The sequence below is a fragment of the Orycteropus afer genome, unplaced genomic scaffold, assembly GCF_000298275.1.
Source record: "Orycteropus afer afer isolate SDZICR_OR568_19922 unplaced genomic scaffold, OryAfe1.0 scaffold00321, whole genome shotgun sequence".
Lineage (NCBI taxonomy): Eukaryota > Metazoa > Chordata > Mammalia > Tubulidentata > Orycteropodidae > Orycteropus > Orycteropus afer.
Window position 1 is genome coordinate 1,197,776 of NW_006921908.1, and position 18,667 is coordinate 1,216,442.

An 18,667-nucleotide genomic window follows, 5' to 3' on the forward strand; every position below is an offset into this window, starting at 1 on the left:
TTCTGAACTGTGCTTTTGGGCAAATGCTGCCCTTTTGATCTTGCATGATTGGCCTGAGGATTATGTTCCTCACAAGTATTATTGTTCACTTTATAGGCCACTGAAAGTTGATCCATGGGGATGGATTTAGTTCTAGTTTTGAAAAGTGTCTAAGGACCATAGTCTTGGGGGTCCTACCAGGCTCTATCAGTAAGTCAGGTCTCTTTTAAAAATAGTTTTGTATTTTGTTCTACAGTATTTTCCCACTGTGTCCAGGATTGCTATTATGATCCCAATTAGCACAATCAATAGCTGTAGCTAGGGACCATCCAGTCTTTCTGGTCTCAGAGTAGTGAAAGCTGTGGTTCATACAGTCCATTAGTCCTTTGGAATAATGGTTTCCCTAAATCCTTGATTCCCCCACACACACACTTCTCTTTGCTCCAGACTGGGAGAGACTGACTAATAGTTGCATCTTAGATGGCCATTCTCAAGCTTTTAAGATCCTAGTTGCTACTCCCCAAAGTAGGATATAGAACATTGTTTTTGTGTGGAATCTGTTATGCCTTTTGGCCTAGATAGCCCCTGATACTGTAGTCCTGAGTCCCCCAGCACAGTGACTCATTCCCTCAAGATGTTTGGTTATGGCAAAGAAGTTTTCATAACTTTGCCTCCTGTATGCTCTACTATATGTGGATATATTTGCAGCACATACAGATACATATGTAGAAATATCCTCTGTCAAATCTATATATACTTATAGGTATAGTGACATTCACCTTCCCACACCTGGTCATCTTGAATCTCTACCTATGTATCAACTCGATTATTGTTTGTTATTACTATTGTTGCAGGATTGTTACATAGTAGTGTTTACCTTTGTTGCCTTTAATCCCCGTGCACCTCCCAGTGTCTTCCTTTGCCTTGGTCATGTAATGCTAACCTTCTTATTGTACATTACCTTTTACTTCACCCTCATTACTACATGTCTGCTCTCTAGAAAAATGTTCACTTGTGTTGTATTAACTGTGCAAAATCATTCAGTTGTGTGGGTCATCACAAATAATGGATAACACTGAGAAGAATGGGAATTCCAGAACACTTAATTGTGCTCATGAGGAACATGTACTTAGACTAGGAGGCTGTTGTTCAAACAGAACAAGGGGATACTGCATGGTTTAAAATCGGAATGAGAGTGTGTCAGAGTTGTATCCTTTGGCCATACTTATTCAGTCTGTATTCTGAACAAACAATCTGAGAAGCTGGATTATATGAAGAAGAATGTGGCATCAGGCTTGGAGGAAGATTCATTAACAGTGTGCAATATGTAGATGATACAACCTTGCTTGCTAAAAGTAGGATGACTTGAAGCACTTACTGATGAAGATTAAAGACTACAGTCTTCAGTATGGATTATATCTCAACATAAAGAAAATGAAAATCCTCACAACTGGACCAATAAGCACCATCATGATGAATGGAGAAAAGATGGAAATTGTCAAAGATTTCATATTACTTGGTTCCACAATCAACACCATTGGAAGCAGCAGTCAAGACATCAGACAATATATTGCACTGGGCAAATCTGCTGCAAAAGACCTCTTTGAAGTGCTGAAGAGCACTTTAAAACACTCTTTGTTTTAAACTCTCTTTGAAAACTAAGGTATGCCTAACCCAAGCCACGGTATTTTCAGTAGCCTCATATGCATGTGAAAGCTGGACAGTGAATAAGGAAGACCAAAGAAGAGTTGATGCTTTTGAGTTGTGGTGTTGATGAAGAATACTGAAAGTACTATGGACTGCCAAAAAAACTAACAAATATATCCTAGAAGAAGTGCAGCCGAAATGCTCCTTTGAACTGAGAATGGCCAGACTTCTTCTCACCTACTTTGATCATGTTGTCAGAAAGGACCATTCCCTGGAGAAAAGAATGAAGAAGGGGAAGGCCCTTAACTAGATGGATTGACACAGTGGCTGCAATGATGAGCTTGAGTATAGCAAGAATTGTGAGGCTGGCGCAGGACCAAGCAGTGTTCCTTTCTATTGTCGGGTTGCTGTGAGTCGGAGCTGACTCAACAGCACACTCTCTCACTAGTTTTCTTTCTTCCCTCCTTTCCTTGATAGCCATCAAAAAATGTCCTTTCTGTGTAAATCTTTTCTGAACTTACTTATAATAGTGATCTCATACAATATTTCCCCTTTTGTGATCAACTCAGCATAATGTCCTCCATGTTCAGCCATGTTATGAGGTGTTTCACTGATGGTTATTCTTTAATATTGCATAGTGTTCCATTGTATGCACGTGCCATAGTTTGTTTATCGTTTTATCCATTGATGAGCACATAGGTTGTTTATATCTTTTTGCTATTGTGAATAATGCTGAGATGAGCATGGATGTACATGTATCTGTGTCAGAGCTCTTATTTCTTTAGGATATATCTAGTAGTGGAATGGGTGGATCATATGGTATTTCTATTTTCCAACAATTTAAGGAAAATATACCATTTTCCACAGTTATTGTACCATTTGACAGTCCCACCAGCAGTATAAAGCATTGCAATCTCCCCATACTCTATCGTCAGCATTTGTTGTTTTCTGGGTTTTTTTTTTTTTTTTTTTGAACTTTGGTATTATTGCTAGGGTAATATGATATCTTGTTGTTTGATTTGCATCTCTCTGGTAGCATAGTGCCTCAGGCATTTGGCTACAAACCAGAAGGCTGGTGGTTCAAACTCACCAGCCACTCCTTGAAAGGAACGTTGGGCAATCTACGTCTGTAGTGAGATCACCTTGGAAACCCAAGGAGGGGTCGCTATGAGTCGGATCCGACCTGACAGCAGTTAGTTTGGTTTTTTTGGTAATAGCTAATGATCACAAGCATTTATTCATGTGTTTATTGACCACCTGAATGTTGTCTTTGGTGAAATGTCTGCAAAACTTCATGTCCTCTGTCCTTTTAATTGGATTATTTGTCTTTTTGTTGTTGAGGTGTTGCAGTTTTCCATAAACTTTAGACATTAAACCCTTGTCAGATACGTTGCTGCCAAGTTTTTTTTCCCAGTCTCTAAGTTCTCATTTGACTCTTTTGGAGACATCTTTTGATGCCTTTAAGTGCTTAATTTTTCCAAGGTCCCAGTCATCTGGTTTCTTTTCTGCTGTTTAGGCATTCTTGGTTATGTTCGATAGACTATTTAGGCTGTAAGTGAGGACCCCTATGTTTGTCCCTATTTTTTCTTTGATAATCTTTATAGTGGGAGCTCTGGTAGCATAGTGGCTAAGACACTTGCCTGCTAACCAGACGGCTGGCGGTTCAAACCCACCAGCCACTCCTCGGAAGGAAGGTTGGGCAATCCTACTTCCGTAGTGATACTGCCTCGGAAACCCAAGGAGGGGTCGCTATGAGTCGGGGTTGACTCGACGGCACATAACAACAACAATCTTTATAGTTTTAGATTTTACATTTAAGATCCATCTTAAGTTACTTTTTGTATTTGGTGTAAGGGATGGATACTGTTTCATTATTCTGTACATAGATATTATGTTTCACCAGCACCATTTGTTAAAGAAACTATCGCTTCCCCATTTAATTGATGTTGGTCCTTTGTAAAAGATCAACTGTCCATTAAAACTTATCAAACTCCGTCTGCGAGGACCTTAATAAAACCATCATCACATACTATGATTTTTCTGATGGATAGGTTCACTTTTGGGTTCTCAAGCTACACAAGTTGTGGGATAGATCTTGGAAAAGGTAATTAAGTCCTTGGTATTTGGAAGAATTGCTTTGGCAGAGTACTCTAAAATCTTCAAAAAAAAACAGTTATCTTCATTCATTTTTAGTATTAAATCTAATTATTTGTAAACCTACAAATTATGTATCCTATAGAAGATAAAAGAAGCTCTGGCAGCATAGTGATAAAGGCATTCAGCTGCTAACCAAAAGGTCATCAGTAGTTTGAACCCACTAACCCACTTCATGGGAGAAAGATGAAGCAGTCTACTTCCGTGAAGATTTACAGCCTTGGAAAGCCAGATGGAGCAGTTCTGCTCTGCCCTGTAGTGTCACTGTGAGTCACAGTTGACTCGGTGGCACTGGGTGGGTTTTAGAAGATAAATCAAGCAACTAGATGAGCAAATAAAATTATTTCATTCACTTGGGATTTTATTGGTCACTGCCATTCTTATTAATTCAGACTAGACTTCCATTTAGTATTAAATAGGTGATGTTGATATTTTACAAGTTACTAATTTCTGGTGTTACATATGTTACTATTATCTTAATCTAACATCAAGCCTGAATACTAAGCAATTAGTAAAGAATTCTGTTGGAAATGGTAGAAAATTTGTTTCCATTATTACATAATATCACAGACTTCTATGTTGATATTTGCAATATATTTTTTATAGAGTCACTTTTTAATGGGTTTGTTAACATTAAAGTTACTAACTTAAAAACTACTTTTTCCTTTCTAACTTATTTTCTTTTATAGTTTTATCAGTTGGCATAAAATGTACTTCACTCTTGGTGTTTGGTTTTTTCTTTTTTAATTGATGGAGTTATTATAAAACTATTAAGGCAGCATTATTGATATATTTTATTTTTAATTTTGTTGAACAGGCACATCTTCAAATGAATCTAATCCATTTACAATTCCTCCACAAAAAAGAACTCGAAGAAAACTAATGCCTTCTCCCTTGGAAGCAAAAATTGTCCAAAAGTCTATGCTATCTGAAAGTATTCAGCTCAATGATTCTTTCAGCAAAGAACTTCAGCCTATTGTATATACTCCAGAAGACTGCAGAAAACTTTACCAAACTCCATCTAGTGGGACCCTAGTAAAACCATCATCACATACTATGAATTTTTATGCAGTCAGCTCAAATATAAACAGTAATAACTCTCTGAAAATGTTATGTGAGGTAGATACACCCTTTCGTAAGAAAACAGAATGTGGACGGGGGGATTTGGACTCTACATTTACCGTATGTGAAGATATCAAGAGCTTGAAAAGTGAATTACCTGACAAAGAATCACTGCCAAACCACAGTAACATTTCACAACGGTACAAGAAAAGGATATTTCTAAACTTTCTCTTCCTATTTTTTTTTAAACATAGCCTTTAAACTAATACCTCTCTTTTCCTTCCTTATATATATTTAAGGTCTCTTTAATAGATTTAAATATGCTATCTTGATTTTAAAAAGTTAATGTTTTATTAAATCTTAATTCTTTTCCTCTAAATATTAATCTGCTAAAACAGTGATTTAAAGCTTGAAATTTGATATCTTAAGTCCATTAACCCTTATTAGGCTAGGAGAGACCTAGCCTATATGTATTTAGTTTGTTCTTAATACTCCAAAGTTAGATAATGTAAGCCATTATCAGGGAATTACCATGTTTCTTATTCTTTAATATCTTCACTGAAGGAAATCCCATAGTTTCTGTTGATGTTTAATAAACTTCAACATATTCTAAAATAGTCTTATGTCTAAGGTAAGGTTGACTTCATGTCATCCAAGCAGACATACTTTTCTCACTTCATCTGTATAATCACACCTAATCTGAAAGTTTGAACAAAACTACCTTCACTATTCTTAAACTGCTGGGAATACAGAAATCTCTTAATAGCAATTCTATTGGATACAAAAGAGAAAAAAAAAAAAACCCTGAGGCAAGAGAGGAAAGTGTCACAATAAGGAAAAATGTTTTTCTTTCTTTATCAATGCTATATGATTTTCTAATTATAGAAGTATCTGCCTCCTTTTTTCTCCATAATATAAATCAGAATTAATCATTTTTCACTGCTTAATACACAGGCTTGACCCTTCACTCCAAACTAGACAGTCTTTGGCTATACCAAGCATAATGCCATCCTACATGGCAATGACTGCAGCCGCCAAACGGAAGCGGAAATTAACAAGGTATGATTAAACATAAAGTGGTTCAGTAACTATATATATTTATATCTATATATTTATATATATAGATATATATATATATATGATTATCTTTATGGTTTGTTTCTTACAGTTTTCTTTTAATTTCTTAAAATTAGACTATCAATTCATATCTAAACATACATATGGTAAACTAGTCTAAACGAAGCACTGGATTTATATTATCAATGAAGATACTATTTGATAAAGCCCAAATATATCACTTGATGTTTATATAAAGTATTCCATATTTTAGATTATTAAAAATAAATTGAAAAGTCTCCTAGCCTTTGAAAATGTCACTGAGTTTTAACTTTTCTTCTGGTGACAATTTTAACTTGTTTAGTTATTTTTCCTCTTAGATATTCCTGAATTTCTTCAGTTGTAGAGTTACATTATTTTGATGAATTTTGATATATGGCTAAAATCTAGTTAGTAAAGGGACTTCATTTTCCAGCTATGTTGTATAGCTTGTATCACACCAAGCCTTCCTTTAAGAACAATCAAAAAAGCTGGACAAATTCCACTAACAGCAACTTGAAGACACTGAAGAAAAACCAAGACATCCAGGACTTCAGGGACCAAAATTCTAGAGAAAAAGAAAACACACTATGGAGAGCTGGACTGTCTCTGACTCTTTTTCCATTTGAGCATTTTCCAATTCATCTAAAAGGCAAAAAGAACAAAAAGAGTATGAAACCCTAGAGCTATTAGCAGTTTCAGCTAGGGAAACAAAAATACTCTGTGCAGCTTTTGACCTCAAAAGTATTGCCATGTTCTAAACTGTGTGAAGTAAGAGGCAAAGAAAGAAAGCTGAATGCAACTGCTATAAGGCTAAAATACTAACCAAATTTTGGCATTCTCATAAAGCTGAGATGCAAAAATTGGACATCAGGATTCATAGTGGAGGAGAGGCCGTATTAAACATTCTAGCATTTTACTTGACACTCCTGAAGGACTGTTCTCTAGGGATAAGGCAACTGGAAATAGACCAGTTCTCAAAAGACTGAAACCCAATTTTAGACCATCTCAAGCCCTGATTGGATCAAGGTGATTTGTCTCTGCTTACCAGCCAGAGGAAAATTAAATGTTACCTGGAAGAATATATACAGAGCTTCTAGTTTTTCATACATACTGTTTTTTACTTAATGAAAAATTACCACATATGCCGGAAGACAAGATCAAATGACCAAATCTCAAGAGAAAAGAACAAACAGAGAACTAATGATCCATTAAATGGCACAGATATTGAGGTTATTAGATAGTTACTTTAAAAATATAAGTCCAGTAAAAATAGAAGATAGGTAATTTCAGCAAAGGACTGAATTCTATTAAAATGAATTACATGAATATTCTAGAACTAAAAACATAGAATTTGTTGAAATTAATAACAGTAAATTTAACAGATTAGACACAGCAGAAGAGAGTATTAGTGAACTGGAAGCTAGGCTAATAGAAAATATCTAAATTGATGCACAGAAGAATAAAAAGATGAAAAATATAGAAAAAGTGGAAGAAACATGGAGTAAGATTTAAAAGAGCTAGTATTTTGCATTTCAAGGCCCAGAAGGAGACAAAGGGAAAATAAGAAGAGATGCTGACTGAAAACTTTCCAAAACTATTGAAAAACATTAAATCATAGATTCAAGAAACACTGCAACCTAATAAGCAGAATTAATATGAAGAAAAACATACCAAGGTAATCATAATAAAACATCTAAAACCAAAAACAAGGAGAAAATCTTAAATATACCAAGATATATAACATGAATTCATTGTACATTTTCTTTATATCCTACAACTTTGAATGCAGTGACAAGATAAATCCCAAATGTATAATGGGTATGATTTGTTTTATCCCTTTTTTCTTGGCCATGTGATTATAGGGAAAAAAGTAGAAGACCTTAAGATAACTCTAAAATTCTTATTTTCTACCATGGACCTGTTATCATTTGGGCTAGAGAAAATAAATTTACAAATAGCCTACTTATTTGTGCCACACCAAGTGTTTCTTAGAGTTTAATTTAGGATCTGTTCTTGCCCCTCCAAAACAAAGTACAGCAGAGTATAGATTTAAACTTCATAGACTGATTTTTGCCAGATGTCTCTAGACTCTCCATGACATTTGAATATTTGTATATTGCTAAGACACAAATTTAAATTGTTCAAATAGGCTCTTTTATGCAAGTGAGTTATTTAATGAGTGAGCCTCACTAACCATTATCATGTTATTTTGTTATTGCTGATTTTCATTGTGTTAGTCTTAATGAATTAATGTTGGTGAGGTTTCTTCATATGGTGAGCATGTGCTGGTAGTGTGCTCTGTTGTTAACTAAGATGTGGCAAGAGTCATAGGTAAGAGTATTTCCGAAACGCATCATTGTCAAAATCAAATAATTTTAAAAGAAATTTTCAGGTATTTGAATTGTTACAGTATTTGGAGTGGTTGTTGATAAATTAAAGGGCTTCTGCATGAGCAACTAACATTGTGAAATAATATTAAAGGACATGTAATAAATGTAATTTTACTTCTCCTAGCCTATTAATTGCTCTGTTACATTCCCTCTGGTACTAGTAATTAGATCCTGCTATTAACTAAGGTTAAAAGAGATTAATGCTAGAAATGTACATAATTACTTTTTGTTAATCTTCCTTTTCTCTAATTAAATCAACATGAGCTTGAGAGTAAAAGGCTTTGTTATTTTCCACTTAGCAGCTTCATATGCATAATTAGATGTGTATATATTACAAAATGGTTTTTAAAATAAAGAAGAAAAACTTTTACATATACTTTTATTTCATTTATTCTGCATCAATTTATCTCTCCAAAAAATATTAGAGTCCCAAAGCACTAGATATTCCAAAACTTACCAAACTGAATTTTCACTTGCTACTTAAGTTGGGAATTCTAGAATTTTTTTTAATCTTATCAACTTTTAGTATTACTAATTAGACTTTTTTACTAAGTGAATCAGTCCACCAAATATACATGCATAATATATGCATATATAAGCTTTTATTCATAAATGGTATTAATCCAGGTTTTGAGTTTTGTTTTTGTATTTTGCATGCTCATTTGGTTGCTTGGTTTTTGTTTTTGTTCTTTTTTTTTGGTTTTTGGTTGTTTGTTTGTTTATTTAGTTTTGCTACAGTCTTTCTTAGCAGCCAGAAATGATATCACGCTTATCATACATTTTTGGTTTGTTTTGAAAGCTGCCTGATGATTCCACCAAGAAATTATTTCAACATAGAATATGAGATGTATTATATGTAATAGGCAGAATGTTAATTCTTAATTTTCTCTAATGGTTATGGAAATATATTTGTAACACAATTGGAAGAATCTTCAGATTTTGTCTTAATGTAGTCTTTAGAGTAATTTAAATTTTCATTTCTATCAATTTTAGGTCTTTTTATTTTATGATGCAACTTATAACAAATGTTAAACATTTTATCAGTGGTATGTTTTATCTAAATCCTAAAAATACTTGGGTATATTTGACTTTAATATAAGTATATGATTTACTTGATTAATCTTGGATTTCATTCCAATAAATGTGAACTTTATTCCAATGGACTTATTTAGAAACTTTATTTTCAAATAAGAACATGCACTGAGTGAAAATTAAGATTCTGGAACTAACCAAAGTGAAGAATCATATCATAAAATAATAAAAACAACTTTAAGATAAATTACAGGGGAAAACAGAACTTATCAAAAGGAGCCAATAGCATTAATCTTTATACTCTATAACATGTATGTCACCAAATAGTCGAAAAAAGGAAATAGTAACTTAATTCATTTAGCATCATTTAGGAATAAGGAATTTCTACAACTGAATTTGTTTACTTCTATGTTGTTGTTGTTGTTATATGCCGTCAAGTCGGACCCGACTCATAGCGACCCCTCCTTGGGTTTCCGAGGCAGTATCGCTACGGAAGTAGATTGCCCCATCTTCCTTCTGAGGAGTGGCTAGTGGGTTTGAACCACCAGCCTTCTAGTTAGCAGTCAAGTGCCTTAGGCACTACGCTGCCAGAGCTCCCATTTACTTCTATAACACTAGCTAAACCAAACACACTGCCATTGAGTTGGATCCAACTCATAGTGACCCCTTCTTGGGTTTCCAAGGCAGTATGACTATGGAAGTAGATTGTCCAACCTTCCTTCTGAGGAGTGGCTGTGGGTTTGAACTACAGCCTTCTGGTTAGCAGTCAAATGCCTTAGGCACTATGCCACCAGAGCTCCCTCAATAGCACTAGTACCTTATTATAACCATTTTGGATAAATATTATTTGCATCTGGAACATAGTAGGTGCAATCACTCCTATGAACACCATAGTTGTTTATCTCAGGAGATCCTAAAATTAAGATATATTAGCTGAGTAATTTTTCCTTGCCTTCAATGTACTCATCCTTAATTATTTTTCCTCTCTATCATAATAATATGCCATTTATGACTGCTTTCAATGAGCATACCACTGATCTGTCTTTTCCCTGTTCCACAAACATATACCCACAACAGTGTACTGTGTAGTTGGGATTGTCAGAAGAGCAAGTTATTGCCATAAAGTGGAAGTCTCCAATTGTTAATCAAACTGACAGTCAAATTAGCATTAACTTTACAAAATAGTATATAGTATCTTTATTAGCCAGAAATCTGTCAATGATGAAATTAACTTAATTGAGTAAGAATAGGTTGGTATGCATCCTCCATGCCACCCTCTACCCTTTACAATTAGGAAGATTGTTGTTTTTCAGGGCACAAATCAAACTTAATGGCAAAATATTCTATTTTCTCTCTACCCCTAAACTCAAGAATCTATAGCTCCTTATAGACTGAAAACCTGTGATTCTAGTATTACTACTCTATCTTCTATTATTTTGTGGATTTGTCTTATTTTTCCCCATCCCCACCCTATATATGTTAGATAAGCTTTCAGGACAGAGATTTGTTCCTTACTCATTTGCATGTCCTGTAACAAAACACCATAATGGATGTTCAGTAATATGTCAACTCTGAGTTAGAACTTTGACCCATTAACAATGTGAAATAGATATATATTTTTTTAAGATAAATGAAAATATGTCAGTCTTTTCAGTTTCTACAATTGCAATAATCACAGAGATTTTGTTACTATGCTTTAACAACAAGGTATCAAAACAACCCCACTTGTTTATATTCCTCAGATTAGGATACTTGAACCAGATTTGTAATATGAGGTTACTTGTTCACTTTCTTTGATTGTGCTCCTTTTCACTGTACTTTAAATAACAATGCTTCCTCACTCTGGAAATGTTCTGCTGAAGATTTGTTATATACATCTAAAATCATAATATCCAAGTTGAATAAATATCATTAAAATCATAAACAGTTAAAATTTGTCTGTGGACTAAAGTTCTGTTTATTGTCTACAATTACATCTATAGGATTTCAAAATTTAATACTTTTGTATTTTATCTCATTTATGTTTGTTGCATGTGGAATATGTATTAGAACTTAAAGATATTTTTTTCAAAAACAATGCTGTACTAAAATAATTTTTTCCCCCAAGTTCTGAATCAAATACTTCATTAACTGCTTCAGTAAATTCTGGACTTGCCAAACGTGTTCGACAGGATAGTTCAAGTGATAAACATTTACAAGAAAACAGATCAACAATGGGTAAGTCTTAGCTCTTATTTTGATATTTCATAACATGATTACCTAACATCTGAATAGTACTATACATTCTTCAAAAGCATCTTCTTTTATATACTGTTATTTTTATCAAATTGTAGAACACATGTTATCATCCACAAGTTACATATATCAAAAAAAGAAAAAAAAAAGAAACTCACTGTCTTCAGGTCGTTTTGATTCATAGCGACACCTCCTTGGGTTTCTGAGGTGGTATCACTACAGAAGTAGATTGCCCAACCTTCCTTCCAAGGAGTGGCTGGTAGATTTGAACTACCAGCCTTCTGGTTAGCAGTCAAATGCCTTAGGCACTATGCTACCAGAGCTCCCACATACTTCAGTAGTTTTGCCAAACTATTCTAATAAATGCATACTTCATGTAGTAGCACTAGCAATTGTTTATTTAAGTTTAATGGAAACTCCTTTCATACAAATTAAAAATTAAAAAAATCAAATAATAAGGTCTGGAAAGTAAGATTTACTAAGATTATTTGGTTTGACATGCCATATTTAATGTTTAATAATGCGTATCTGTAGTTACTATAGATATGTACTGCCCCATTAGTCTCCTGAAAAATTCTGAAGAAGTTATAATTCTTTAAGCAAATAATAAATTTATGAAAACTTGAAAGTCATAGAAATTTGATTTTTCTCATATGCTTATTTTCTAAGGTTAGTGTAAAATACGGGCAGTCCTCAGGTTACAGACATCTGACAGACAATTCGTACTTGCCACTTAATTCAGGGCTTCAGTCCGGTTCTGTCATAGCCAACAAGGTAAAATAAACACAGACCAAAATTTTTATAATTTGGGTGATCCATCATGATTATCAGAACAAAAAAATTAGGGATGGAAGTCTTGGTATGGGAGACCTGGAAGAGGCATAGTTAGCCCTATTATCAGGAGCTTGATGTGTGAAATTGGATTATTGGCGGGACAGTGGAGAGTCACAGACATTCAAAACAGCTCAGTCTGCCACCACCTTTGAGCAGGTGCCCTACTTTAGTGTTATGTAAATTTTCCCTCACTTTGAAACAATTAGACCAACACCTCTTTGTAAGAAATTCTTCATCACAATCACATTCACTTACTGAACATGCAGCTTTTAAATCATTGAAAAGGCTTCTAGCATTTTCTTGCACTAAAGTAAGGCTAAATAAGAACCACATCCAACTGTTCCAACTAACCTACAAATTCATAAAGACACAGTTGGGAAGAGGTCTCATTCATAACCTGAGGACTGCCGGCGTATCAGACATTTCATGGAGAGAGAGAGGTGAATTAAGAACTACTGTGGAGGAAAAAAAAATAGATGATACTAAAACAAAGTATTTGCTAAAGAGTAAAGAGTTAATACTAGGTTAAAAAATTACATGTCATTGAGGATAATGGAGAGCTTACAAGTTTTGGTTTGTAAGGGAAGATGAAGTTTTACATACATTAGGAAAACTAAGTGAAAATGTCCTAATACACATCAAAAATCACTTTAAAAGTGGGAGAGTTGGAACTGCTATCCTTAGAATGTATTCAGCTGAGTTCTCCAACTCACAGTGTAGAAATCAAAAAAATAAAAGCACCATCAGCTGAAAAAAAGGCAATTGCTGTTGACAGAGCAGTTAAAGAAAGAAGAAATAGTGTCAAGAGAAAAGAGTATCCCCAAAACTAAAACTAATGTGACGGAGAAAATGGATACCAGGTTAGACTAATGCAGAAAGAAGTCAATGACATGCTGCTATAACTATATTTTGTTGAGTAGAAAATCATTGCAAAGGCTAATGAAGTACTTGTAAATTTGAAAAAATACGGAAGTTTAAAAACCCTGGGGAAATGATCTAATGAATGAGGAAAAAAACATTGACAATGCAAGAAAGAAAGGGAATAAATGCCTGTGGAAATAATCTTTCATTAGTTCAGAAGGAATGAAAGTAAATGTAGTATTCAGTGACTTCACTTGCTGTGGGATGGGGTTTGTGCTTGAAACTTTAGTTCACAATGTGGAGAAATGAATTTGGCAAAACTGTTTGTCAACCAAAGGTATTAATGTTTCTTTGTTCTTGTGATTTTAAAAATTGTGTTAATTAACAGCTATAAATTTTAAGAATAAGTTTTCCTTTTTAGAGTTACACTTTTCAACACATTTTTATATGTTGAATGAATAGCAAAAATTCTGTGTGAATGATACTTTTACCATGTTTGTGTATCTTTTTTCTTTATTCCCTAGAATATAAAAGAAACAACCATAAAATAGATTCAAGCTTGGTTAGAAAATTTGGAAGAAGCATTTCAAAAGGAAATCTAAGATAAGTTCCTTCAAAATTAAAGAAAATGAAATTGATTAAACCTGATTTTAAAAAATGTTTGTTGTCAGTGCTCTTTCAGAAACATATTCTTTCCAAAAAGACTGTCTTAAAACTAGGTTTCCCCAAATACCTCAGCAAGCAGAAAATGAATATCTGATCTGTATTCTAAGCAAATATAAAATTTCCATACCCAAGGTTACCTTTTGAGTTTCTAAAATGTTTGTTATTCTTTAAAATCCTTAAATCAGCATTGTGGCAGCGTAGTTTTCCTATGTTTCAACAAGTTGATTAAGACATTTTAGAAAACAGTTGTTAGTTAAATTATCCTTGTGGTTTTTTGAAAATAAGGAGAATTTAGAAGCAATGTAATTATGGCTCAGGATGTATTTAGCTTTTTATTATGTTTCTATACATTATTTTAATCATACTATGACTTTCCTTTAGAAAAATACTTTGATGTACAAATGTTTGTGCCCATAAAATGATAGTAAATGTCATTTAAATCGTTGTCACAAATAAAATACTAATATTGTTCCTTGTTACTTGATATATTAAAGATCTAGGTCTTAAAATACTTGGTTTTCTTGTCTCTTTACTACCCCTTAAGGAGCGTTGGTGGCACAGTGGTTCAAACCCACCAGCTGCTCTGTGGGAGAAAGAGGTGGCAGTCTACATCTGTAAAGATTACAGTCTAGAAAACCCTATGAGGCAGTTCTCCTCTGTCCTATAGAGTCACTGTAAGTTGGAATTGACCAGACATCAATGGGTACTATCTCTTAAATGGTCTGAACTATTATATAAACTGTGAATGTTGTAGATATGTATTTCAAATTAGACTGTCTGAAAATAATCCATCAGTTCCTTACTGATAATGAGGAGATCTTTTTGTCATTCTTGCTAGTACAGGAAATACGTAGAACTGCAACTTAATTACATAACCTTGTTTACCTGCCTTGTTTGGCCTATTTATTTTGCTAAATACAGCAAATATTTTGTCAAATGAACTTTAGTTTTATGCAGCATAGAAATTTCACACCAAAGCAAACAACCATAGAGCAACCATTTGAAATATTTTAAACCTTTCAGTCAAGTTTTCTGATTTAAAATCTGCTTAGGGAATATGAGATGGAATAATGATTTTTTGGTGTCCCTTCCAGAGCTGTCACTGATCAGTCCTTATTTGAAAAAGTATACAAGAATATGTCAGAGGGGGAACTACAATAACATTTTTTTGGTCTCTTTTTCATGGGCCTCTGATAGTGTTACCTGTTTAAGAATCATTTTTGCCTTTCAATTTTTCTTTTCCGTATTATTTTTGGCAATTATGTGCTTTAAAGGAATGTTTTTACCAGATACAGTTTGAGTGTCTAACAGGATTAGTAAGGGACCATACCTCATGAGGTGTGATTCTCTTATATGTCATTTTTTTAAAAAATTAATGTTTTTATTGTGATAAAAAATATACATAGCAAAACATACGTTAGCTCAACAATTTCTACATATACTACTTGTGACATTGATTGCATTCAAGTTATACAATCATTTTCAATATTCTTTTCCAAGTCATTCCACCACTATTAACATAAGCTCAGTGCCCCCTAAGTAAAAACTACCCCTTACACCCTTACTCCTACATCTGGTGTCACAGATTCAATTATGTCTTCCAAAAAATATGTGTTAGCTTGGCTGAACCATGATCATCAGTGGTTTGGCCACGTAATGATGTAATGTAGCGGTTATGTAATGATCCCCATGATGTTATCTGCTGTGATAAGCCAATCAGTTGTAAGAGGATTAGGGTGAGATACAACACCCTTAATCCAGTCATAATCCTGATCTGATGTAAGGGGCATTTCCCTAGGGTGTGGGTTGCAATACTTTTTATCTTACAAGAGATAAAAGGAGAAAGAAGTGAGGAGAGTTTTGGAGACCTACTACCATCAAGAAAGAAGAGCCAAGAGCAGAGCACATCCTTTGGACCCAAGGTCTCTGCATTGGGATCCTCCTAGAACAAAGAGAGAGAGAGAAAGCCTTTCCGTAGAGCCACTGCTGAACTCAAACTTCTGGCATCCTAAACTGTGAGAGTATAAATTTCTGTTTGTTAAAGCCATCCATTTGTAGTATTTCTGTTAAAGCAGCACTACATAACTAAGACAGCTGGGAACCACTAGCAATCTTTGGTTTTTATATACTTATTTCATTAAGTGAGATCACACCCTATTGTTCATTTGCAGTTGACTTACTTCATTTAGCATGATGTTTTCACCATTTGTCCATGTTACAGAATGCATCACGACTTCATTATTCCATTGTATACCACACTTTATTTAACCGTTTCCACATTTTGGCTATGGTGAAAATGCTACAGTGAACATTGGTATTCCAGTGTAGTAAATTACTTAGTGTGGCTTTTCTACCCATAAGTCTTCGTAAACTCCAAGGTGGGATTTTCTATGAGCACCTGAGGAGCTCCTGATTGCTGAAGTTGTCCACCTGGAGTATTTCTGTTGGGAGTGGCACAAAACAATGTTCTGGGAGGTGCCCACTCTCTCTCAGGTGCTTAGAGTTCTGATGCTATTGGCCAGTTTGACCACCCTGCTGAGCTCAAAAGGAGGCCTCCTGGAGGCAGAACTCTCTCTGACTGCTGGTTGAGGAAGACGTGCTGCTGAAAGAGACACGGGCTTCTGAGACACGTGTTGCTGGGAAAGAGACGCAAGAGACACGCATCGCTGAGTGAGACACCAAGGGACCAGCACTGCTGGGAAAGAGACTGTGAGAGACTGTTGGCTGAGGGACGGTGGGCTGGGAGAGAGACTGAGCATTTTTTCCGGAACTTGAATTGTAGCCTGTGGTACTTCCCTAATAAACCCCATAATCTGTGAGCTCTGTGTGGCCACTGCAGCGAATTATTGAACCTAGGAGAGAGGTGGTGGGTGCTTTGGGAGGAACGGTTGGTGAAAGGGCTGGAGGGAGGCAGCATGTCTGGCCTTGTAGGAAAAGGCCTTGGGTTACTGCTGGTAATCCTGTCTTCCTCTTGTAAGGTTAGAGGAGATCGGAACATGTGGCCTCCTTGCCCTTTTTGCAGGTATACACATTTCTGTTTATGTTCCTGCCTTCACATCTTCTGGGTATATACCTAGGATTAGGATTTCTGGGTCATATGGTAGTTCTGTGTTCAACTTTTTGAGGAACTGCCAAACTGTTTTCCACAGTGGCTGTATAATTTTTGCTGAACGTTCCCACCAACAGTGGATGAGGATTCCAGTATCAGTTTCTTTTTTTTTTTTTTTTTTTAAATCTTATAGTGCCTAAGGTGTTTGACTGCTAACCAGAAGGCTGGCGGTTCAAACCCACCCACCACTCCTCAGAAGGAAGACTGGGCAATCTACTTCAATAGAGATCTGCCTCAGAAACCCAAGGAGGGGTCACCATGAGTCAAATCAACGAGACAGCAGTGAGTTTTGAGTATGCTATTCTATCACCTAAGGATTGTGCCTTCTGTAAAAATTAATAGCAATACCTTGTAATACAGTCATATCAAGGAGAAATTAAAAAACCAAAACCAAACCCACTAGCCTTAGGCACTACACCAACCAGAGCTCCCAAGGAGAAATTAGAATAAATCATGTAAAAGTAAGAAAAGAAAGCGGTTGAACATATGAATAAAGAGAAAATATGTGCATTTAAACTGGAATAAGAATGCTAGTCAATAAGTCTCTGAAACAAAAAAAATTTTAAGTATATTATTTATGTTAACCACAACCTATTGTTCAGTTTGTTGTACTGTTTTGACTTGTGTGATGCTGTGAGGCTGAAGTTATGCCACTGGTATTTCAAATACCAGCAGGGTCATCCATGTGGACACATTTCAGCAGAGCTTCCAGATTAAGACAGGGATGAAGTACATGGCCAGGTCTACTTCTGGAAAAAATAGCCACTGGAAACCTTATGAATAGCAGGAAAACATTGTTTGTTATAGTGCTGGAAGAGCTGCCTCTTCAAAGTAGGAAAAAAGAAACTAACTGCTATTGAGTTGATTCTGACTCATAGCGACCCCCTTTGGGTTTCCGAGGTGGTAAATCTTTATGGAAATAAATTTCCCAGTCTTCCTTCCACAGAGTGGCGGTGGGTTTGAACCACCAGCCTTCTGGTTAGCAGCCTTCTGGTTATCAGTGCCTTAGGCACTACGCCACCAGAGCTCAAAGTAGAGGTGACCTTAATGACATAGATGGACTAAAATGTTTGAGACCTTCATTTACTGATGTGGCATGACTCAAAATGGGAAGAAACAGCTGCAAATATCCATTAATAACTGGAACTTTGAATGCTGAACTTAGGAAAATTGGACGTTGTAAAAAATAAATAAGGATGGAATGCCTAAAGATCCATGTCCTAGGCATTAGTGAGCTGAAATGGCCCATTGTGCAGTAAATGACAAAGAGGAATAGGGTCACATTCATTGTCAAAAAGATTATTTCAAGATCTATACTATAAAGTACAATGCTGTCAGTGATAGGATAATATCTGTACACCTAAAAGGGAGACCAGTTAATACTACTACTATTAAGACTTATGCATCAACCACTAATGCTTAAAGATGAAGAAATTGAAGATTTTTACCAAATTTACAGTCTGAAATTGACCAGCCATGCAATCAAAATGTATTGATAATTACTGGTCATTGGAATCCAAAAGTTGGAAACAAAGAAGATACATTGTTACTTGGAAAATATGGCCCCTTGGTGATAGACATGATGATGGCGATCACATTA

The 18,667-nt window shown here is 35.1% G+C and overlaps 1 protein-coding gene across 1 annotated transcript in view; it reads left to right on the top strand.

Annotated features, from left to right (window-relative positions):
- KIF18A (kinesin family member 18A) overlaps positions 1-13,899 on the top strand; it is a 125,358-nt gene extending 111,459 nt beyond the window's left edge. The window contains exons 13-16 of the mRNA XM_007951951.2: positions 4,598-5,042; positions 5,797-5,901; positions 11,470-11,579; positions 13,817-13,899. Of these exons, the coding sequence (XP_007950142.1) occupies positions 4,598-5,042; positions 5,797-5,901; positions 11,470-11,579; positions 13,817-13,899 (743 nt within the window). The remainder of the gene's footprint in view (positions 1-4,597; positions 5,043-5,796; positions 5,902-11,469; positions 11,580-13,816) is intronic.
- The last annotated feature ends 4,768 nt before the right edge of the window (positions 13,900-18,667 follow it).